Raw genomic sequence first — 23,373 nt, forward strand, 5'->3', positions numbered from 1 at the left:
TTTCATAAGCCAAAATATCTATTTGACAGCTATAATAAATCACGGATTCTCTCTGGCAAGCGTTTTTGTTTCTTCATGTTTTATTGGTGTAATTTGCATTTGAATGAGAGATCATCAGAGACTTACGTTTCTGAGTTTCTGATCTCTTGTACTGAAATATTTTTTCCTGATTTTCTTTTTTTTTTAATCTCAAACAACTTTTGTTGAACACTCAAATGCAACAAGGCTGTGTTTTGAACAGCAAAAAAACAATTTGGAAATGAATTTGCCCAGTAAAACTAGAGACTACAGGCAGAAAGTAGTGCTCCCTTTATGTACTTCAGAGCACAAAGTGTGTTTGAACTCTCCAAGCTGCTGAATGGGTTTACAGCTTTCTTGCAGTAGTTTGCAATCTGACATGAAAATGAAAGCGTTGTAGTTGCCTAACATTATGCAAATGACTGAAGCCATAATTTTCCTTTACTTTTCACTTAAGCCACTTTTGTAGCTTTTAACCTCTGAGGGCTAATGCCTCGTTTATTACAATTTCTGCAGCTGATATATCAATGAAATCAAAACAAATCAAAACATGACAACCACACAAAAATCCAGATGCACAACAAGTCGAAACACCAAAGCAAGGCTTGTCATCTTCAGTGAAGCTGCAATTTGCAATGGCAACAACTGCAGGCATAAATTGATCTTAAGTCACTGATGACGACTGATGTTTCTTATATATTTGATACACCAGCAATTGTTTTTCTAGTTTAATGTCAAAGTATAACAAACATCCCCTCAAAGAAGTCCCCAAAATATATGTGGTTACAGTTACAAACAACATCAGTATAATAAGTGCCACTAAAAAAAAAAGTAATTACGTAGCATTTTTTGTGGAAGATTCTAATTTTTCACAAGACCAGATTATGCAGTGTCGGTTAACTTTCACATTAGCTTATCAGCTAACCAGCTCGTCAGGTATCTGTGTTACAACTTGTGGTTCATGTGTTTCGGAGTTTAGGTCCTTTTTCATGTGGTGTTTGCATTCATGTGTTCTTCAGTAATTATGCTCCTTTAAATCCTGTGAGTGCCACTTTCATTGCTGTGACAGGCTTCGTGACAAACAGTAGGAAGGAGCTCCAACCTCGCAGAGCTAAAAGGAGAAATTAAAAAAAGGGTTTTAAAATAACACCAGTCCTTCACACAGGTGATGAAATATTTGTCTTAATGCTAAGCCACACTGAATTGTTTCATTTTGCCGCAGAGTCTGACACTGTGTTAGGACATAGCCATACTTGTCTGTTGGAGCGTGTCGGTACTGGCAAGGTGTGGATGTGCTGAAATCACAATGGCTATAAATGTTGTACATTAAACAATGAACTGCTGTCACATTTCTCTGCTGGTTTTCTTGTGTACTGTTGTCTCTTCTTGCTGTTCTGCCCAGAATTCAACAGCCGAGTGCCGGATCTACGCGGCAAATTCATTTTCCTTATCAGTGCATGGAATTTGCTGTCCAGCAGAGCCTCGGTTAGTTAGCGGTTGTCAGTTTGAGCTAGCGTTTTGTTTGGCCTCTAATGGGTCTTAGTGCTCGTTGCTATCAAGCACTTTTCAGTATCATTTGTCTGATGCTCATTAAGGACGGCTAAATGAGCTCAAAGTGAACACTCAAACATTTGCCTCGCTTTCGCTGTCACAATCGAGAATCGCTTGATTTTTCATGCATGATAAATTAACAAACATAATTAATACTCATGAAATTGTTTTATGGAATTACAACTGCAGGAACAACTGACACAGCAAATTTAGCGCAGTATGCACAGAGTGTAGCATCAAGTCAATTAAACTTCTGGGATATTTATCTGGTCAGTTAAGTAGCAGAGGAGGTTGTTAATCAGTTTCAGCTGCTTTGATGTTAATGAAATTAACAACAGGTGTACTAGAGGGGCAACAATGAGACAACTGCCAAAACACGAATGGTTTTCCAGGTGGACGCCACTGACATTTCTTTTCGTTCTCAGCTTTTCTGACTTTTTCTTTATTAGTTCTGCATTTTGCAAAGGTCAGCGTCACTACTGAGCAATACCTGCGCTTTAATGTGGCCGAACAGGTTGTCCAACTCCTCAAGGATGACACATCAATACGTGCCTTTGCCAGAAGTTTTGCAGTGTCTCCCAGCACAGTCACAAGAGCATGGAGGAAATTCCAGGAGACTAGCAGTTCCTCTGTGATAGCTGGTCTTTAACCCATCAGCAGGACTGGTATCTGCTCATTTTTGCAAGGAGGAACAAGAGGAGAACTGCCCAAGCTCTACAACATGACGCCCAGCAGGCTACTGCTGTGAATGGCTCACAGACAACCAAACATTTTCAAATATACTTAATGAGGGTGGCCTCAGCATCCTCTCCTGGGCCCTGTGCTCACTACCAAGCACCATGAGCCCGATTGACATTTGCCATAGAATCCCAAAACTGGCAGGTCCACAACTGGTGCTTGGCACTTTTCACAGATGAGAGCAGGAGAACACTGTGGAGAACATTAAACTGCCTCTAACACTGTACAGCGTGTCCAGTTCGTCAGTGGTCAGTGATGGTCTGGGGAGACATATCCATGGAGGGACTTAAAGAGCTCCATGAGCTACGCAACGGCACCGACTGTCATTAGGTATCAGTAGAGATGGGAATTAATAAGAACTTATTGATTAGATTCCTTATCAATTCTGTTATCAATTCTTAATAGGTTCTAATTAGCTCCAATTTGAGAGTCGCTGCCATCTCTAAGCAGCACATAAAAGACATTACGTTTATGCAAATTAACTGCATGTTATGTTGTCACATGTTTTCGCATGTTTGCTTTCTTTGTTGTGATCAGTGTTAAGGTCATTACTCAAAAAAAGTAATGTATTACACATTTTACACAGAACATTTTTCTCAAAAGTACTGCAGTACATTATTTAATTACTCCCAGGAGAAAGTAATTTGTTACGCTACTTGTTACATTACTTTTGCATCTCTCTGTGCTGCAATGAAGTAGCGTGCCACATCATTCTTTCACATTGTTTTATGGGGTAGCTTTGAATTCACCCCTCACCTTTGATTGATAAATTAATTTCCATTAAACTATGTGGCATCTTTTAGTTCCCAGTTCATATCAGTATAGATATGACTTCTTTCCACAAACTGTGGAAATTGTGATTTCAAACTGTCCCTTCATTATTATTTATTATTGTTTTGGGTTTTTTTTTTTAGCAGGGTATTTTTTTTTTATAGTTCTGCAGACATATATAACAAAGCAATCCAGCAAGCAGATTGTTTTTCTAGCTGTGCAAACTGTCTTCCACCTTAGGAAGAATGAAAGAAACACAAACAGTCGCACACTCTGTCCGTCTGTACAGGCTGGCTTGGCAAACATTCGCTCACATCAGATAGAGTTTGGGTTACCACAAAGGTTTGCCAAGCCAAAACGGATTAGGCCAAGCATCACAAGCATTGTTTCTATACATTATTAAACTTTTAAGCCACCGAAAAACAGGATTGTAAGAAAAAAAAACGGGGAGAGTGAGAAGAGAAAGTAATTATTCATCCTCAGCACTCACATGCACCCCACAGCTTCTATAGCAAATCCCTCACTCAGCTTTCAAAAGATGACCATTCAAGTTTTATTTCTTATTTTTTACCTTGTTGGAAGCCTAACCTGATTGTTGTCACCCTTGATTTATTTAGACTCTTCCCGAAGTTGAAATTAAAGTTTATTTTCTCAAATTGGTTCTTTTTAAAGGAATGGTCTTAACAAGCCATAACAAGCAGATGAATGGCTGCCTTCTCAAACTTTAAGGGTGTTATGCACCATGTCCGACTTCAAAGCCCGTCTTAACTCCACACTTTAATTGTATCTTCTTCAAGCCTGTCTGCCTGACCGCCATCTGATTCTGCTGACAACTACACTCCTCTCTCTTCTTGATGCTCATCCTTCTATCTCTGCACTCTTCTCTCCGTCTTTCTCCATCTGTCATGGCAGATACAACTTTGCAACCCCACACCCCCCCACTTCCAGCTCTTCCAAAGTCTCCTTGCTACAAGTGTCAACTCAAGCACGAGCGCCCAAATTACTTTTTTTGGATAAGTGTTGACATCTACCACTCAGTCATCAGCTCATTCACACTGAATGATGCTATTTGCCTCCCGCTCATCCGCTCTATTTATTTCTCTACTGCCACTTTCTTTCTTTATTCTTTTTTTTTTTTGGTATTTCTCTCTGAGCCTACAAACAGACATTCACGCTTCTCTCCATATGGGCTTTAATTTGCCATTGTCCCCCAAGATATTCCTCGCTCAGGCTTGAGATAAAGGGATAATCACTTCAAAGGGAAGCTGAGGGGGAGACTGCCCCCTCCCTCCCAGCTGAAAGGAGAAGTGGACAATACGCTAATTGAGAGGGGGAACTGATCACAGGGTCTGTTCAAAGGGACGCCTGGCCACGCCCCCTCTTTCCTCCGACGCACTTAATTTTATTAGTGTTTATGGTGATGCTTCAGCCAAAATTATCACTCAAACCCACCACAGCCTTTGAACTCCCAAATATTGGGTTATTTGCAATTATCCTCCCTCTCTACTGTTTTTTTTTTTTTGGCTTCTGTGCTATTTTAGCTCAAGTGTAGGATTTTGAGTAGAGGAAGGAGGGATAAAAATGAGCTGTATAGAATTTATTGTTCGCTGTGATGTGATGCAAATCCAAAGTTTCTTATGAAAAAGCAACAACAAGCGGGTATAGAGGCCTACTGTCTGAGTGATGCAATTAATGCAATGAAAAAGCTAAAATAAAGTTGTTTTAGAAAAATCATTCCTTATTTTCACTGTCATAAATTTGTCATTTTTCCTGTGAAAATACATACCTTGTCTCTGCCTTTAATATGAGCTACAATTTAATATGATCTTCATCTATGTTCTAAGCTGATGCACCAGATGCCTTTAATTTCTTCAGAACCACGAGCTCCCAATTAGCCTCCAGGTCACCCTGTTTTATTGGGGCTTTATAGCAAGTCAGTGGCAGCACTCTCGTCCTGTATTGTGCTTTTAAAGCATTTGGATCTTCCTGTGAAATGGTTAGGGCCTCAACAAAAGGGTCAGGGCAGGGTCAACTTCAAAAAGGGGCTTCTTGCGGCCACTTTACAGCACCCTCTCTCTCTTGACACTGCTAAGCAGAAGAGCGCACATTCATAGGGTCAGCAGGTGTGGTCTCATGGGCTTAGAATCTCATGACACTTGTCAAATGAATTAAAGTAGGCAGCAGCTTGCAGTTTTTCTTCCATCTTTGTTGATCACAGCAGTCTGACTCATAGAAAATGGATTAAAAACAAATCTTCAATAGCCTAACATTACACGTCATTAAAAGTAGACTTAGCAAAGCACGAGCAGGCTCTCGAGCTGTCAGCAAAAATTAAACTGTCTGCGGACTCATTTTTTCTCCATTTCCCAGTGATATGTGCGGCCTAATTTAATTTGAGTGAAGATAGCATCTTATCCAAAATGTGAAATATCCTACTTTTAAGATTGTCCTGCACTTCAAAAATTACATTTTATAACCCCTCTATATCACAATTCTCCTTTCAAAGCTGACTTTAAAGATGTCAGTGTGCAGATAACACTACGGCTACATATTTCATGGCTTTAATTTGGACCTCACGATCAGCCAAATGTCACTTGAACGTCATAGTGCCAATGCTGCTGACCTATTTCGCGTTCCATCACGCAGACTGCAGGCACTTATGGAGCATTTTGGGTGCTGGATTGTTTGGATTTGTGCAATGTTCCATTTACAGAATCATCCAGTAGTAAACTGAAAGCAATGATGAATGACCTCTTCATATTCAAACTGTCTCTCTCTCTCACACACACTCACGCAGACACACACACACACACACACACACACACACACACACACACACACACACACACACACAAAAGAGACAGACTCTGCTGTCTGCTGTCATGCAGCTTTCTGATAACACCAGTGAAAATTTCTTAAAAACATGCAACATTCAGGAAGTGGTTGGCAGGATGTCAATGTAATCAGCTGGACTCCATTGCTGTAAAGAGAAAAAAAAGGAAAGTCCTAGTTTTCTGTAAAAAGCTGAACTATTTCAAAAATACACAACACAATATGTCAGAAACAAAATAGGGTTGCAGGGAGTAAGTATCTATAACAGAAACAGTACGATCTTATACTACTGCAGATGGATGAATGGAATTATGATACAGTGATTTTGCAATACTCAACACACGGCAAAAAAAACCCATTTATGATATAACCTATGACATTAAAAATGTGTCATTTAAAATAATTACTTCTCCCGTTTGCCATTTTCCACCCATTTTCTTCTTCACTCCATATTACAGCCATGCTGCTGTAACAAATGCACTATGTGGTTTAGTTTGGTATTGTCTTGCAAAAATATGCAAAGTCACCCCTGAAAAAAAAGAGAAAATGTTGCACTAAAACTAGTTTATACCTTCCAGCAATGATGGTATTTCCCCAGATGTGCAACTGCCAATTCCATAGACACTAATGTGCACCCATTCAGCTTGCAGAGATGCAAGCTTTTGAACTGTGTGCTGATAACGAACCGGAGGGTCCCTCTGTTATTTTGTCCAGAGAACACAATATTCATGTTTTCCAAAAGGATTTTAAAATGTTGTCTTTCCAATTTTCCACTTTTCCCCAGTCCATTTTAAACAAGCTTTAGCCCAGAGGACATTACAGTGTTTCCCCATTAGGTACCTCTTCTTTGCATGATAGAGCTTTAACCTTTGTGACACAGTGAACTGTGTTCACAGACGGTGATTTCTGTAAGTGTTCCTGAATTCATCCAGTGATTTAAATGACTGTTTTTTTTTTTTTTTATGTAGAACTGCCTAAAGGCCTGGAGATCAGGAGCATCAGGTATTGATTTTTGGTCTTGTCCCTTGCGCACAGAGATTTCTCCAAATATTTGTGATATTATTTACTGTAGTTGACGAGATATTCAAAGGCTTTGCAGTCTTACGCTCAGCAATATTATTCAGAATTTCCCAGTTTGAAGGTTTTTGCAGATTGGTGAACTGCTGCCCATCTGTACTTCTGAGAAACTCTGTCCCTAAGATGCTCTTTTTATACCCAATCCTGTTAATGACCTGTTGGTAATTGTGCTAATTAATTTCAAAAAGTTCTGTGTTCAGGAAATGTCTGTTTCTTTTTTACTTTATTCTGCCTTTTGTTGTACCTATCCCAACTTTTCTGAGACATTAAATACCATCAGATTCAAAATGAGCTACAATTTTCACAAGTATTATAATGTATCAGTTTAAGCATTTGATATGTTTTCTATGTTCTATTGTGAATAAAATCTGGGTTTGTGAGATTTGCAAATCATCGCATTCTATTTTACACAAAGTCCCAACTTTTTGGGAATTGGGTTTGTACATCCAGAAACCAGCAGGTGATGTCTTGATCGTCACACATATACATATCTATACATATGTTGTCTTGGGTTTATGGTTGCTGATCTTACTCAGCAATTAGTAATGCCAACTGGGAACATAAATGAATGTAAATACAAAAGAGATGCAGGCACACCGGTGAATCCACATGGGATCTGGTACAAAGCATGCTTATTTCCTGATGTACGACATGAATTAATCACCACTTGGGGACCTCAGAGAAGTTGGATTTCATTACTTCTCTTGTCCTGTACCATCATGAGAGTTTTGTGAATTTGAATCCTCTGACTTATATAATTATATTCTCCTTTAAAGTTGATTTCCAACATCAAAGGGACAATATAGCCTTTGAAGTACCATGGGATTGGATCACTGTCTAACCCACTCTTTAAGATTCTGTCACAATGACATTAGGGAAGTCATGTGAATTAAAAGACTAGAGAACAGCTCTTGCCTTTGCTCTGTGTCCAATTTCAATCAAAATGTCATGCTGTGCCATTTTAGCTGAATGTGGAACTGGCAAGTGAGTTAGGTTGACATCTTTGTGGCTAAAATCCTGTGACTAATATGTAAATTATTTGACAGTTACACTCCATGGGATTATCAAAGCAGTGCTATAACCCAAAAGAATAAGTTTTAAATCATCGTGGACATTGTTTGAAGTCATATTTAAGCATAACTTATTTACTGTCATTCCCTGTACTCTGGGGAATCTGTCATTTAGACGAAATATGGGAAAAACTGGGAGTATAATGGTGCCACAAACTGCCGGGAATAATTAAGAAATATCCTGCTGTACAACAGGTGATACATAAAGGCTGCAGCAGTATGCACAGAAAAGTATTCATTATAATTGCTTCTGCTACTGCTGTCACTCCAAGGAGCCGCATACAACAAAAGTATCGCTTTTGTTTGCTTTGTGTTTCTGTTGAAACTTTGTGTAGTAACAGACAGACTGTGAGAGTAACGCCATTGGCGCGGCAGATCACTTACTTCAAGCTCCAAAGCCTCGGGGAGTTGGCTCGAGATTGCTTGTCTTTGATAAGGTCCTGGCACACAACTAAATCCCGTCCCCGTCTAGAAAAGTTTAATAAGCCTTAATAAACGTCGAAACGCTAAAGTCTGCTGATTAAGAGCAGCAGAACAAAATACACGGTAAAATTATCAGACGATCCCACTTAACTATCCGCCTTCCTACTCGCTTTTATTTGTTTTATTTTGTTGAATATTGCGAAGCCGGAGCGCTGGGTTTTTATGTATCTTCCGGGACCAGGCCAGCGGTTCATTACTTTGAAGTCCACAGTTAAACCTTTAGCCCAGTTGGTGTAGAAACAGCCCGGAGGATTTCTACCGCCTGCCATGACTTCTTGAAACACTACCTGGGGAGAAAAGTAGAGAGAAAAAAGCTCTTCTCCTTTATTCGCATTTAAGGGTAAAAAAAAAAAACTGTCCGATGTGACGGTACAAGGAGCAGAGCCGGGGCTGGTTGTATATATGCGCAGCCTGTTGTTGGGACTACTTTACTTTCACGTTTTCTAATCGAAGAGGCTACTCGGGTACATGGATGGTAAGTTGTAGGAAAGCTGTTCCACAGGCCCCCTCTCTTGGCCGCTTTGATGTGCTGCTGCTGAGCTTTGAAGTTGAGAAATGCGGGCTATGTTTCTTGTTTGTGGGCGAGAAATACGGTGAGATAGATAAGAAGCTTATGTGTGCGCGCGCGCGTATGAATGTGTAGCCCAGATAAAAACCGAATATTTGTCGGATGGTGCGTCTTCTGACTGGGGAGAAAAAGTGGGATGTATTCGTCAGTCGGAGCCCCCCTCCCCTCAACCTCCAGATTTTGACACCCCCAGTGATCTACATAGGGACTGAGCCTGCCTACTCTGAGGTCAGTTGTTGAATGGGACAGGGTACATTAAACTACGGCGCTTGTTTTGCGGACACATGTGGCATGACTTGAAATAGCACGACGTTTTATCTCTATTGTGCTGGATTACTGTTCGGGGAGTTTTTGGAGTGTATTCGTCTCGACTAAAAAAAATGGAGTAACAGTTTAACTTTTTAACGGGTTTCACTGTGTTTGGATCTGTCTGCGATGGTATGTTATTTTACGCTCGTTAATTCATCCATTGGATTTTAGTGTCGGTTTCACCGTGGTGTATACACTGGCTGTTAAGACTGTAAATGATTGTGTAGCACTTGCAACAGCCTTTAAGCAGTTTGTCATTTATGGTGGCAGTGCTTTAGTAGTCTGCATTTTTACGCTCAGGCTCCGATTAAAATCTCTGGCACGGGATCCGTTTTTTTTCTTTTGTTTTTTCCCCTCCTAATATTAAGTGTTTCTTTTCCTGTTGGTAGTTTAAACACGTTACCGGTTCTGTGGCTTTATTAATGTGCTGTAATAACCTTCTAGATATTTAGGCGACTGATCGCTTCCATTTACGCATGGGCGACCGGATTCTCCCGCGGGGCTTTTTACCTCTCGCACATTACAGCGTTTTAAGGTCATTGTGGTGCAGATCAGGTGCAGTTTGGCTGTTCATTTCTGGGATAGTGAGGACAAGTGTGGAAGTGAGTGCGAGTGTGCGTGATACAGGCAAGGGGTACAGTACGGTCGTCCGAAACAGATTGGGAATAAATTGGAGTTGAAGCCTGTGACATGGACTCGTTAGGAAAACACGTGTAAGCCACAGTTGTGAGAATACGGTTTGGTGAAGAGTGTGGCTGTGTGAGATGATTATTCTTGTAAAATGTGTTTTGATGTGGCAGATCAATGCACGTTGAGAATGTAGGCTGCAGTTGATCTCTCATTTAGATTATAAATAGATAAATGAAACGAAGAAAGCCTTTCATATTTCCTTTCTCTGTGAACCCGGCGAGGTTTTTTTGAAAGGGACTGTTTACTTGATGTCTTTCTTTGAAGTTCAGCAGGATCTGGCTTTGATTAGATCAATACTTTGTGTTTCAGAGTGAAGAGGAGCTGAGAAGCTCCCCTGCTGCTTTTAGAGAGTGAGGAGGATTAGGCTGGAGCTCAGTGGAGGCACGACGGCACTCTCACACGGCAACCAGAGCTGGAGCCATGAGCAGGGCGCTTACGGAGCACATCAGCAGTAGCTTCCGAGAAGATGCTCCTCGTCCTCCGGTACCGGGGGAGGAGGGAGAGGCGTCATGCTACAACCCCAGCAGATCTGCCAAAATGAGAGCCCAGAGCAAGGTTAAAGATATCCCCGCCGCCTCCGCTCCTCCCGGCTCCACACCGCGGAGGAACGAGGATGGACTCGGGGAGCCAGAGGGCAGCGCGTCCCCGGACTCGCCTCTAGTCCGGTGGACAAAGTCGCTGCATTTTCTCCTGGGCGACCAAGACGGCGCTCACCTCTTTAAGACCTTTTTGGAGCGGGAGAATTGCGTGGACACTTTGGACTTTTGGTTCGCCTGCAACGGCTTCAGGCAAATGGACTTAAAGGATACCAAAACGCTGCGAGTTGCCAAAGTTATTTTCAAGCGGTACATCGAGAACAACAGCATTGTCGCCAAGCAACTGAAACCGGCCACCAAGGCCTTCATAAGGGATAGTATTAAGAAACAACAAATAGACTCGTCCATTTTTGACCAAGCACAGACGGAAATTCAGTCCAACATGGAAGAGAATGCATACCAGATGTTTTTGACCTCTGACATATACCTCGAATACGTGCGCACCGGCTGCGAGAACGCGGCATACATGAACCACGGCGGTCTTGGCAGTCTCAAGCTGATGTGCGGATACCTTCCTCCTCTCATGGAAGAAGAGGAATGGAGTTGTAACGACCTGAAGGCAAAAACGTTAGGGTCTGTGGTCGGACTGTCTGCCAAAAACCTGAGGGCTACCGCTACCATCCGGACAGCAGCTGAAGTGCTGGAAAACAGTTGCAGGTAAGAGCAGCGCCCACCTAGAAGTGCATGCCTGTGTAATTACTTCTCAGTGCTTGTTGCTTTATTGAGCATTGCTTACTGTGGTCATGATCCCTCATTAGTTAAACTACACTGAATATGTGGCAGGTATTTCACAAATGCCTGCGAGAGAGGTAAAGGCACTTGATCAAAGGGTCTCAGAGGAACATGCCTGTATATTTGTGCCCTCCTGCCTTGCAGTTAGTCAAGGGGTTGGAGGGGTGGAGGGGCGGGGTGGGTACAAAACATCAATGCATCTGAGCCTTCCTTTTAAGTAAATGGTGTCTTGCAGGCAGCCCTCTGCTGGCTTGCTCAAGTTTCCTGTGCTTTGAAACCTTTCCTCCGGTTCAGGAATGAATTTAGACACCAAACCTCATGACTGTTACAGCTACATTAAACAGTATGATGTGCTATTGTAAAGTTTTTCAGCTTTTTTTCCTTCTTTGTTCTGCTCCATAACCCATAGAGCTGGTGTATACTGCCACAAAATCTCATTTATACATAGAAATGGCAATAGAGAGTTAAAAGAACTTGTGCAGTCAGTCTTATGCCAAGCGGAGATATTGTTCTCTTGGTCAGAGATGAAAGAACTGTTTGTGCAAAGTATTTGTGCTTTTATCTTAAGAGCTCGTCCCACACATTGTCCAACAGCTGAAATCTTTTCAAGCCAGGAACATTTTCAAAAAGTGGATTTTATGCATGAACCTCCATCAAAGGGTACTTATTTTTTCCACTCAACTACTTTGTCCTCACATCTGGAGGCAATTATTACTTAGAGGTTTGACAATGTCTTGTGGTTTGGTAGGAAAAGTGCAATTTATAGATAATCCATACTTTTCCTGTCATGTTATCTAAACATTTAATGAGCTGAGATAAAAATTGTCTCAAGCCCAACTTTTTTAATAACAGTGTACAAAACTAATTGATTGAGTGCAATAAGTCTACCTAAGGACTCCCTCGAGGGTTTTAGCCTTCATGTGAGCAGATGTCAGATAACATCTTAGCACAGTTGCTCATTTGCTTGGAAGTGACCGTGTTGGGTTAGGAACCAATAAGCACGGGTTTTGTTGACATGTGGGCATATCCTGCTCTCCTGGTGTGATCCCCTGCATTCTTGTTTTTCACTAAAAGAAAAGCAGGGGGGGAGAGAGAGCCCCTTTCTCCCTTCCGTCACCCACACTCTCCCCCTTTCCCCCGCCTGCCCCTCACCATCCCTTTAGGTCAACCAATTTCCATCTCAAACATGTGGAACTAATTTTGCCACTGCACAGATTCTTTTTCCCCTTCTTTTTGAGAAACCTCCAACACTAAACTCCAAAGTGATACAGAAACACAACAACAAAAACATCCTCAGCTCAGTTCCGCAGCTTCAACCACCAATCCCACTCTGCCATAGATTGTGTGTGTCAGTGTTTTCCTTCCTCTTTCTTTTCTGCCCAGCACTTTTATCTCTCCTTTTTTAACAGAAAAATCTGTCTGACAGAGACTAAGCATGCTTTGGAGGGAGACATGGAGAGACAAGAGGAGGGAAAGGGGGGAATACAGGAAGGGGGGGATCATGAAAGAAAGAAAGGAGATGGAGAAAGAGGGGAGGGGGGGTGAGGAGCCAGCTGTGCTAAATACCTGACTCTTTGCGTGGACCTTCCAAAGGTCAGGGTTGTGCTTGGGGCCTACGGCTTTAGTCATGCTGGGGTTCTCCTCAGCACTGCCGGCAGAAGGCATTCTCATAAAGAAAGGGGCCCTCCTTCCCCCTTTCCCTCTCTCCTTCTCACTCCCCCTCTAAAGCTCGTTCCCCCTCCCTCTTCTTCCCTCTTTCTTCCTTGTCCACCCCCTTCACTAGTGGAACAGGAATGCAACACAGCAGGAGAGAGTAAAAAGACAGAGAAAGAGAGAGACTTTAGAAAGGAAAGCAGGGGAGAGTTGGTAGAGGAGGGGCCCCAGACTGGATGATAGCGAGAGAGAGAAAGAGAGAGATAAAAGAGGGAGGGTATGGAGGAGAAAACACTCCAAGGAACACGAGTGGAGTTTCAAAGTGGAAAAGAGCAGGAGTATGGCGAAAGAGTAGAGGGATAGCAGAGGAGAGAGAAAGAAGGGAAACGCTGGTGTTCATTCACACGCAGCACGGCTGCTCATTTCACCCACTCCAACCATAAACACCCCCCAAAACTGAATGCTTGTATTTTAGGGAGGCAAAACATAGTGAGTGATACTAGACGAGGCAAGAAAAAAGAGGACTTACAGCTCCATCTATTGCACTGTTGTCACATTCCTCAGGCCCCAAACTCTCAGTAAAGTGACTCTGCAGAGAAAGACAGCAAGACAAAGTCCAAGCAGACGCAAATCATTTTTATAACTATGATATAACAAACAACAGCAGGAAACAGCAAATAAACACAACCCCCATACCCCAGGGGTGTCACCTTTTTTAACTGTATTGATTTGATATCTAGAGACATCACAATAACTCTAGGCAAATGTTTTCCCGGATCATTCACAGGTCCCACCGTCGAGGAGACCCCGCCAGCCCGTACTTTGTGAACTCTGGCTACATTTTTGCCCCTGCCACCAGTGCCAATGACAGCGAGATCTCCAGCGATGCCACAACCGACGATTCCATGTCGATGACAGACAGCAGTGTGTAAGTGTTTGCATTTTTTTTAAATAAAAAATTGGAATCAAAACCCGATCAGTTTCATTTGAAACCCAGCTGGCTCTGGAGATGTAGCAGCTTCAAAAAGCTCATTTCCTTTCAACTTACAGTGGCCAAAGGTCTGGGAATTTTCTTATTTCCACCAGTATCTGAACGTGCCTGGTCCAGATTTCAGTCATCAACTTTCCAGGAAAAAGTGTAGGGGTGTGAAGAAAAATATTTGGCCTTGTACTTCAACAGAATCGGCTTTTCTCGGGGCCAGGGGACTGCACTGTTGCGAAATAATGGTCTGTAATTTATTTCAATTATCCTCTATGATTGACTCCAGGTAATTCTATTAATGTGCAGTTGTTGCTGTGGCCTCCAGGGAGATAACTCTGGGAAAGTCATTATGTCTGAAGACCTTTTGAAGTTTATTCTGATGTGTTACAGGCTGTAGAGAGGAGAGGAAAAAAATGAGAACGTCTTGATGTGGGTGGGGGTGTTGCCTCATTTTCCTCAAAGTTGATATGTATCCATCCCACCCACCCTTCTGCCACAACAGACTTGTTTTTTTATATTATCTAATCGCTTTTTCCCTTTGAAGAGCTGAAGGAAAGGGGGGGAGGGAAATGGCCATTCGGGCCTCAAGACAAACTCATTGAAAAATGTTGGCACCAAATGAAAGAAGGCTTACTCACATGGTGGGTCGGTTTCCTGCCACTGGCCTCTGTGGCGTGCTGAGATCATGTGTCTGCGAGGCTTTCACAGGGGTTACTCATTTCTAGACCTTGGGACAAGACATAAGGAACCCCCCCCGCCCCTCACGGCCAGGCAGGGACACCCCTGAAAAAAAATCACCTCCCAGCGCTTCACAGCTTCTCTCCTCCGCTCTCCAGAGCCAATAGCAGGAGTGGTGAGGCTCGAAGTGCAAGGGAGTGAGAAAATAAAGTGCACGGAGTATAAAGGGCTTAACTGAATCGCTTTCAGCCTATTGTTAGGTGAGGGGAGCTTAGCGGGATAAGAGGGTGGCTGGCTGCTTTGAAAATGACTTGCACAACTGAATAGGAGATCCCCATAAAGTAAGGGCCCATGAAACCATGAAAGAGTATGTTTTCTCTTCTCCAACCTGGACAAAGCGCTCAGCCATCACATGGTTTGCTGGGGTGGGGACAGTTTGGATTGTTAAAAACATAGTTAGCGAGGGGGAAGTCGGCGAGCTTTGTTTGCGATGTTTTGCCTCTAATTTGGGGGTTCTTGTTAGCTCACGAGTTCCTCTGGGCTGTTGAGTTTTACTTTTGAAGAGTTTCCTGTGTTTCTTCCTGCGCCTTGAGGGATGATGGCTTGTAGTCTCAAGGGTGCAGTTTGTGAAGCATTGATTTTGGAAGCAGGCCCCTCTTACAAGAAGTTCGCTGGAACACAGGTGATATCGGCAGGCTGGCTTCACTGTCTGACTCTTCTTGACGATGTCACGTTGAAAATCTTGCTCAGAAATACAAAAAAATGTCTAATTGTTGAACAAGGATATGTGTCAAAGTCATCTCCTTTTAACAGTTCTTTACAAAGTCTTTGACATAGAGATCTTTCTGGTTCTTGTCCTGAGCTCTTGTCTCTCTCCGGCTCTCATTCGAGGGAACAATTTGATTGTGTGTCCTTTTATAGTGGTTAAAAGACACACTGCAAATTTGAATCTCATTTCCCAGATAAAGAACAAGAAGAGAAGGATTTGGAAGGGGGTGGAAGATGGGGTGGGAGGGGGATTTTTTTCTTCTCTTTTTGCTTATATCTTATTTATGGATTTACTTGGACGCTGGGGAATGCTGCAGCACCAACTTCAAACATTACCTTATCTTACAAACCAGCCTTTTGATGTTGCTGAGATCAGAGGCTCACAGCAGAGCGCTTGCCAAACGAAGATGGCAGCGGGTGCATATGTGCATGAGTGTGAGATTTCAAAGAGGCAGCAGAAAAAGTAGCGTTTGGGCTAGGTCAGGCACTTCTGAGCAGCCAAAACGGCCAAGATAATTGGCCCAGCTTAAGTGGCAACTGACTGGAAAAGCAGACAGAATGAAAAACGGAGAATGAGATTCCCAGAATAAATGCCTAATTGTCCCGAGACTTCTAGCATTTCTGGCTCTATCTTTATTCTCATGTTAATATATCACAGTTTTTGCTAGGCTGCTTTAGTCTGTTGTACTTTGTGACTCTTAACCAGTTGCTCAGTTTGGTGATAATTGTTTTGCTTTTTGAATAACCACCGTCAGGGCTGACACGAGCCAATGTAATCTTATCAGTGGGGCTCTTCTTTTGAAGCCTACAGTGAGATGTTTTGCATATCCCTGCCATTGTCCTGGCGTGTTTTGTTATGTGTTTTTTTATTTGTCTTGGCTTCAAGGGATCTTTTGCTCTTTTTGATTTAGCAGTACTTTGCCCAGTGAGTGATTTCTGGGTGGTGTCAGTAACTTCCACGATGAGCTGCTGCCAAATGGCCCTCCTCCGCAAAGACGGGCTAATAGTGCTAATGCACCAGCGGTTAATGTAGAGGTAGCGTGACATGTGTGATGAGTATCGGCAAACCATCCAAAACCGGGTGGATGATTGTAGCCAGCGACTTCTAAATAAGGTCATTTTGTGTGGTTTTCATTGTCTTTTATTAGTTAATGTAAATGTATGCCGTCTTTTTGTGTTACAGAGATGGAATCCCTCCTTACAAGCTGGGTACCAAGAAGCAGCTTCAGCGAGAGATGCACCGCAGCGTCAAGATCAATGGCCAGGTTACGCTACCCCACTTTCCAGTAAGTCCTACTTCCTTAAGTTTCGCTTCCTGTCTTAGTGTTTCTTTTTTCGTAATCTGGTGAAGTCAAACTTTTACACAACTGACAGACAACTGGGTCCTAATCCCCTCAAGGAGTTGCACTTTATTTATGTATTTATTTTCAGAGCTCGCGTTGTGACAGAATACTATATTTCGTTCCCTCGCTAGTTTCACATTAAAGGCGGCAGGGTTTGCCTATTACTTTGGTTCTTCTTCTGCTGTTTCAAATCCCCCTTCTTCCCACATCTAGAGTCTCTTCTCTGGGGCTGTTAATGTAAACGCTGTCACGTCTCTGTCACTGTAGGTCACAAAGCTGATAGTGTTGTATGTTTTCTGGAATAGTAATAACTGTACGGCGATTGAAACTACGATTTAAATTCCAGCACATGAATAGGAGACACATCACTATTCAGTTCCAGTTTCGCTGTATTCCCATCTTGTCCCATCAGTATTTGGGTCAGGTTGTGTGTGCTGATGAATTCAAGATATATATTTTTTGACCTTCTGAAGTTGTTGTGAAAAGGTTTAAGGAACTGGGTCAAAACAGATTGACACAGGTTAGCAGAGGCAAGAAAATAAATATTAAATTCTTTTGTCTTCATATCCAAACACAGGTGTGTGTGTGTGTGTGTGTGTTTGTGCATGCATTTGACAGTAATGCCCCCCCCACACACACATGCACGCACTTTTCTCTCTTCCTCTCTGTCTTTTTTCTCTCTCAGTCTCTCTCTTTTCCTTTCCCACTTGCACTCCTTTAATGTCTCCCTCCTGATTTGGAGATGGCTCTGTCTCCCATGATGCACCAGCCCCAGGCAGCGGGGGCCCCGTGCAGGGCTGGCGCTCCTTTGCCAGCAGCTCCGCTTGCCTTTCTTCTTCTTCCCTTCATCGTGTTTACAAAGAGATGAGAGGAACAACAAAAAAAGAGTCAAAATCAAGAAAGCCAGTGTGCCAAATAACAAAAAAAGTAAGAAAGGGAGAGAGAGAAGCCGGCGCATATAGTTAAAGAAAAAGGAGGATAATGTGACTAGAGTACCTCTGAGCTGCCCTGCATGCAGCCGGGAAATAAATTACTACTTCCCCTCAGATCTTCCCAGTATTTGACTCCTCTATCCTCTCCCTCCCTCTTTCCCCTCCTTCTCTGTCTCGCGCTCTCCCTCTCTCTCTCTGCCACCATTGCCACTTCACGTATGTACATCTCAATCCTCTTCTTTTTTTTCTCACTGTTAATTTTGTCCCCTCTCCCTTTTCTTCCCCTCTCTCCTCGCTCTCTCTTCTCTGTCGATATCTGGCTTTTATTCGGAGATTTAAAGCTGCATGTCCCTCCCACCCCTAGTGTGCGTTTGATGTTTGACAAGGGCCCTTTGAAGTGTGCTGACTTCAGAGGCTGCCTAGCTGATGGCTTGGTCGGGCTACAGAGGGTGCAGGCAGGGGGCCTCCCCTCCGAGCGAGACCAACTGCTACCCCGCCATTGCTACCCCCTTCTCTCCCCCTCGCCCAGCAGCCTGGCACTGCCAAGGGCACTGGGCATGAGAAGATCTAGGGAGGGATGGACAGCGGAGAAGGTTCAGGTTAGCTCGAGGGCAAGGGCATGTGGATTAGGCCTTTGGAATAGTAGCAGGATTTTTGGAACAAGATAGGATTAGGGCAAGGGCAGTGGATTAATGCACCATATTGCATCCATCAGAAACACTAAGTCGTTACGCTAGCACACACTCTAAAGTGTCCTCTTCTCTGTCTCGTGTACCCTGCAGAGGACACACCGGCTGCCTAAAGAGATGACCCCCGTTGAGCCCTCGGCCTTCGCTGCCCAACTCATCGCCCGGCTGGAGAAGCTAAAGCGAGAGCAGGAGACTATGAGCTCACTGGAGGAGAGGCTGCAGCAGATCCAGGAGGTATGGATGCTCTCAAAAATGTTCTAAGTAGTCTGACACTTCCACTTACTTCCACTTACTGCTATTTGGAAATTGTATCTTGTATCCAAGTTAGCTCAGGCAGTGGTTCTGCGCTGCACTACAAAAGCCTTTACTCCAGTTTGAGCATGTTGAAGAACGGGGTACAGACCAAGGGATTTAAAGTCTGTCTTGGTTTAGTTGCTACTTCGCTTTTCCTCCATGTCCTCCCCCATTTCATCTGGAGGAACTTTCAAACTTATGTTTCTAGACACACTTGAAGTTCCTTCAAATAGTTAGTACTTAGTTACTCTCCAGTGGCACGTTTGCTGAATATGTGTAGTGCCAGTCTCTTTGTGCAGCACAGGCACACTCTGCATTATAGATGAAGCGCACCCAAAGCCTGTTAGCGAAGATAACAGTGCGGCAAAAGGGAAACTCAAATCAAGTTATCCAGGCGTTTGCTCTCACTGACTTCAGAGAACGATAGATATAAGTTGGTGTAAGCTGAGACATGAATTTCTCTGCTGGCTGCATTTCCCACATGTGACTGTATGAATGTTTTGTCAGTTGCTTTAAATTGTAACAAATTCTCTTTTCATTGTCCAGGAGGAGGAAAGGGAGGAGGGCAACGACCTTATCAGCAGCACCTCCCTCCAACACCCCCTGCTCCCGCCTGCGAGCCAGTGTGAGGAAGATCCTCAAGCGATCCTAGACGAGCACCTTTCACGTGTCCTCAAGACACCTGGCTGCCAGTCACCAGGAGTGGTTCGCCACTCGCCACGCTCACGCTCGCCAGACCGGACGGGCGCCGTGGTGTCATCTGGCCACGGGCCCTTCTTTGGTGCTTATCCTGGGGCTTCTAAGGTGCTGATGACAGGCAGGCAGTCTACAAAGCACATCCACCACCACTACATTCACCATCACCACGCTGGGCCAAAGACCAAGGAGCAAATCGAGGCCGAGGCGGCTCAGCGTGTGCAGTGCCTCTGCCCTCAAGGGGGCGCCAATTACTCCGACTTCACACCTGCGTGAGTTTTGCTTATAAGCCGTCCCTTAAATGTTTCCTGTGACGAGCTGCTCTTCCTCTGTTGCTAATTTGCCTTCTTCCTCCAGTCGCTGCAGCACTTTGTCCAAACGGCCAGTGAAGGCCTCCGATGAGGGCGTGTCTTCACCACGCCTTCCTCTAGTTGCCACCGACCGCTCTCAGAATGTTTGGCAGTGGATCCTAGAGAGTGAGAGGCAGGGAAAGCACAAGCCACACAGGTAAGTTTCTGTTTGCACGAAATGATCTTTAGAAAAGTGCGTTGAGTTCTCAGCTCAAGAGGCTGACCCTTTTTTTGTTTTAACAGCACTCAAGGCCTGAAGAAGTCCAACCCGCTCGACTCCAAGACCCTGCCTGGTCGAACCTCCTCATCTTGGGGTGGTGGTGGCATTGGCAACGGGGCTCACCTCCGTGGCCATCACCCAGGCCACCCTTTCATTCAGGACCCAGCAATGCCACCCCTACCCCCTCCCAACACCCTGGCACAGCTAGAAGAAGCCTGTCGCAGACTAGAAGAGGTTTCTAAGCCACCAAAACAAAGGTAGGAAACCTTGTAGACAAAACAGTTGTGCACTTGATTTGCTACAACACAACACTCTATAAATGAAGTCCCGTTTCTTTTCTTATAGAATATCGATTTGTCATTAATCTTGTGATTTTCACAGACATTCAACTGGAGCCAGCAACCTTCAGAGAGACAGGAACCACCCGGCAGCTGTCTTCCCCACGGGAAGCAACTCTTTAGCCAGCCCCGGAGTCCAAGCAGACGAGTAAGAGCTCTTTTATTTCTACTTTTGCTAAATCCTTTGTTTCTAAAGCTCAGTCTTTATTACTTTCACAATTACTTTCTAGTTTTCCAAACACCATTACTCACTTATTTTGTCATTCTGTCATTTATGAGTTTTCACCCTCAGATTTTCATTCTCCTCTCTTCTTAGAGAGTCAGCTTTGCTTTGTCTTTGAACTCCTTTCTTAAAGAAAAATAGGATTAGATGTGACATTCTACCTCTCTCCCACATTGCCCACTAGCCCCTGGTTCTTCAAAATAATCAGCCCCCTTCATATATATGTCAGTGGTTTTTTAAAGCCAACTGAAAACAACTAAGTTTTAAATCTTACAATTTTGATTTTGCATGTTCAGGTCTAAGGAGCTGGTGGTCACCTACTTTTTCTGTGGCGAGGAAATTCCTTATCGCAGCATGATGAAGACCCACTGCCTCACCCTGGGCCACTTCAAGGAACAGCTTAGCAAGAAAGGCAACTACCGGTAAGCACGCGCCACTGGAAAGTGCGCACAGATCACACTAGCAGATACATGCTCGGATGTGTTTAGCGTCACGACAGGGTTAGTCATCTGTGTTTGGATGTGCGTTTGCTATTGTGCTTTTATGTGCTCGTCTGCTAAGTGGGAGTGTGAAATACTGGAGCCTGATAGTTGAAAAGAAACTGGGCTGATCCGCTGTATTCGAAGCTTACAAAAACCGGGGAGGGGAGCAGAGGGGATATTCTGCAGCAATTTTTTTTTTCTCACATCTGGTACTGATTTCCATGCTTAGGCAGCCTTAATAAATATGGCTTTGAAGCCTGGGCCATTTTATTTTGTGCACAAAGACCATTGCAAGGCCTTCAAATTCCTCCTCCACACTATTGCATCAGGCATTAGAATCTAATGCTGGAGGCACCTTCTTCTTCTAATGACAGTTAATGCAGGAGAAATACCTCCTGTTTGAAATGATGAGGGGAAATTTCTTCACATAGGGAAGACTTAAGGTAGTTTCAAAAGTTATAGACAGTTTTAAAGAAAATTCTGAATCAGGGGTTCCACAGTCCAGGAAGTTCAACCTTAATTTATCAAAAAAAGTTGTTCCAGTGCCTCTGAAAACAAATGTAGCCTCAACATCAACATCAGGTTTTAGTCACATCTGCTCGTTAGGCAAGACAGAAGAAGAAGAAGGCCTGCAAAACACAAGTCGTTGCACCCCTGCTATCCCATAACTCTTCAGCGAGCGAGTGAAAAGGGGGGGGGAGGTGGGGATGAAGCGTCTGGCTTCAATGGCAGCAGAATGTGTGGAGTTGGTTAATTTGGACATGGCAGCAGTACAGCTGAGAACAGTACGCCGCAGCTCTGCCAGACGATATTGGTGCCAGATGTTGTGAAGAGAGAAAAATCCTGCCACATAAAACATGTTCCAATGGAAAGACTCCTGTGTCTCTCTGTCTCACTCTCTGCAACAAAGTGATGACTTTGAACTATTTGTGAGTGAAAATGTAGCGTTTTCTTCTATTAATAATTTTAAAAAAGGGTAACACGCTTCGAGAGCCAGGAATGAAACAATGGATTAAACCAGAAAGTTAAATCAGCAGAGGAAACGTGTGCATAAATGTCAGACGATTAAAGAAAACTATCGCTGCACGCTGTAGTGCAGATTTAAGTTTTGCAGCTGTGATAAAGCCCCTCTCTCTTTTATTTGTGTGTAACAATCAACATGGAAAGTACGGCTGCGTGTGTACATTTTTGTACGCCCCTCTGTACATGTGTTGTTTGAATGACTCTAAGCTGAGCTCATAAAACAGCGAGCCGTTTCCCCCTTTTTTCTCCTTTTTTATATTCTGAACACAGGCACACATGGGCAAAATGAGGCATTTTTCCATTACAAAGCTTATCATTATATCCCCTCCTGCTGATCTTTTGCTGGGTTTAAAGTAGAGAGGAGAAATCATTAGGAGCTCCAGGAGACTTCACAGTCACTGGAACCGAGCTATACTCTGTGAGTTATCTCTGCTTGAGAGAAGAAGAAGAGTGGGTTAGCTAGGTGACCCCTCGACCTCCAGGAGCCCGTCTGAGCAGGCGCCACCCTCCCTCCCCCTTCTAGGGTAAAGCCCCTCAGTCTCGGCACGCATCCAACCCATCACACCCACTCACCGAGCCGGGGAAGGCCTCCGCTCTGCTTCCCCCTGCTTTCTTCCCTTCCTGTTGCCTCTTTTTTCCTCTGTTCTCGGCTGGTGATCGGAAAGCTGCCCGAAGTGTGTGTGCGTAACGTGTACGTGCAGACAGCAGAGCGCAGTCTTGCAGTCACAAGCAGACTCTCGGGCACCTGAAATGTCAACCTGTGTGACAGAAATGCCCTTCATTTGACAGCCAGCCCAATTATAAGCCATGGAGACACAGAGAGGGAGGGAAGGCACTGAAGAAGAGAGGAAAAGAGAGAGAGAGAGGCTGGGGGGGGGGCTTAAGACAGCCTCTAATTAACCCTTCAACTTTAATAAGGCCTTACAGGACAGAAAGGCATTTGCAGAATGGCTAGCAGTCAGGATGAACAAGTGGATGAGCACACATAGATGAACACGCACACAAACAGGCTTTTTCTAGCAGCTCGAATTATCACAGGGAGTGTGTAAACGGAGGGTTCAACTCTGTTTGCGCAGCGGTGTGATGTGGAGTCAGGCTCTACCTTTGAAGTGAGCAGGGATGGCATTGAAGGCTATGACTAAGTTGTTTTGAGCAGGATCCATTTCTGGCTCTCAGAGTGTGTGTGTCTGTGTTTGATTTGGACTAAAGGGAGTTGAGCGCGAGCGTGTATATGTAAGTAGTCGTGTAGGTGCCTCAAAGCGCTTTA

General features: G+C 43.8%; 2 protein-coding genes and 2 long non-coding RNA genes across 9 annotated transcripts in view; 1 reads left to right on the forward strand and 3 right to left on the reverse strand.

The window, feature by feature from the left end:
• The window catches only part of LOC146516243 (uncharacterized), a 72,296-nt gene extending 58,420 nt beyond the window's left edge, over positions 1–13,876 (reverse strand). The window contains exon 1 of the long non-coding RNA XR_014874748.1: positions 13,618–13,876. This is a non-coding gene — a long non-coding RNA (uncharacterized LOC146516243). The remainder of the gene's footprint in view (positions 1–13,617) is intronic.
• frmpd1a (FERM and PDZ domain containing 1a) overlaps positions 1–23,373 on the reverse strand; it is a 434,267-nt gene that overhangs the window by 239,037 nt on the left and 171,857 nt on the right. The window lies entirely within an intron of this gene.
• The window catches only part of LOC146516241 (uncharacterized), a 220,187-nt gene that overhangs the window by 126,572 nt on the left and 70,242 nt on the right, over positions 1–23,373 (reverse strand). The gene's annotated exons all lie outside the window — the stretch shown is intronic.
• LOC146516242 (axin-2-like) overlaps positions 1–23,373 on the forward strand; it is a 100,287-nt gene that overhangs the window by 74,972 nt on the left and 1,942 nt on the right. For 2 of the 6 annotated variants that reach the window (XM_085164197.1, XM_085164198.1), the window contains exons 7-15: positions 10,417–11,360; positions 13,876–14,016; positions 16,700–16,802; positions 18,574–18,714; positions 19,321–19,742; positions 19,828–19,977; positions 20,064–20,297; positions 20,422–20,526; positions 20,898–21,023. In XM_085164197.1, coding sequence (XP_085020323.1) covers positions 10,528–11,360; positions 13,876–14,016; positions 16,700–16,802; positions 18,574–18,714; positions 19,321–19,742; positions 19,828–19,977; positions 20,064–20,297; positions 20,422–20,526; positions 20,898–21,023 — 2,255 coding nt within the window. In that variant the 5' untranslated portion in view covers positions 10,417–10,527. The other 4 variants (XM_085164200.1, XM_085164201.1, XM_085164199.1 and 1 more) reach the window with 4 other exon arrangements.

The sequence above is a fragment of the Neolamprologus multifasciatus genome, chromosome 6 (assembly GCF_963576455.1).
Source record: "Neolamprologus multifasciatus chromosome 6, fNeoMul1.2, whole genome shotgun sequence".
Classification (NCBI taxonomy): Eukaryota; Metazoa; Chordata; class Actinopteri; order Cichliformes; family Cichlidae; genus Neolamprologus; species Neolamprologus multifasciatus.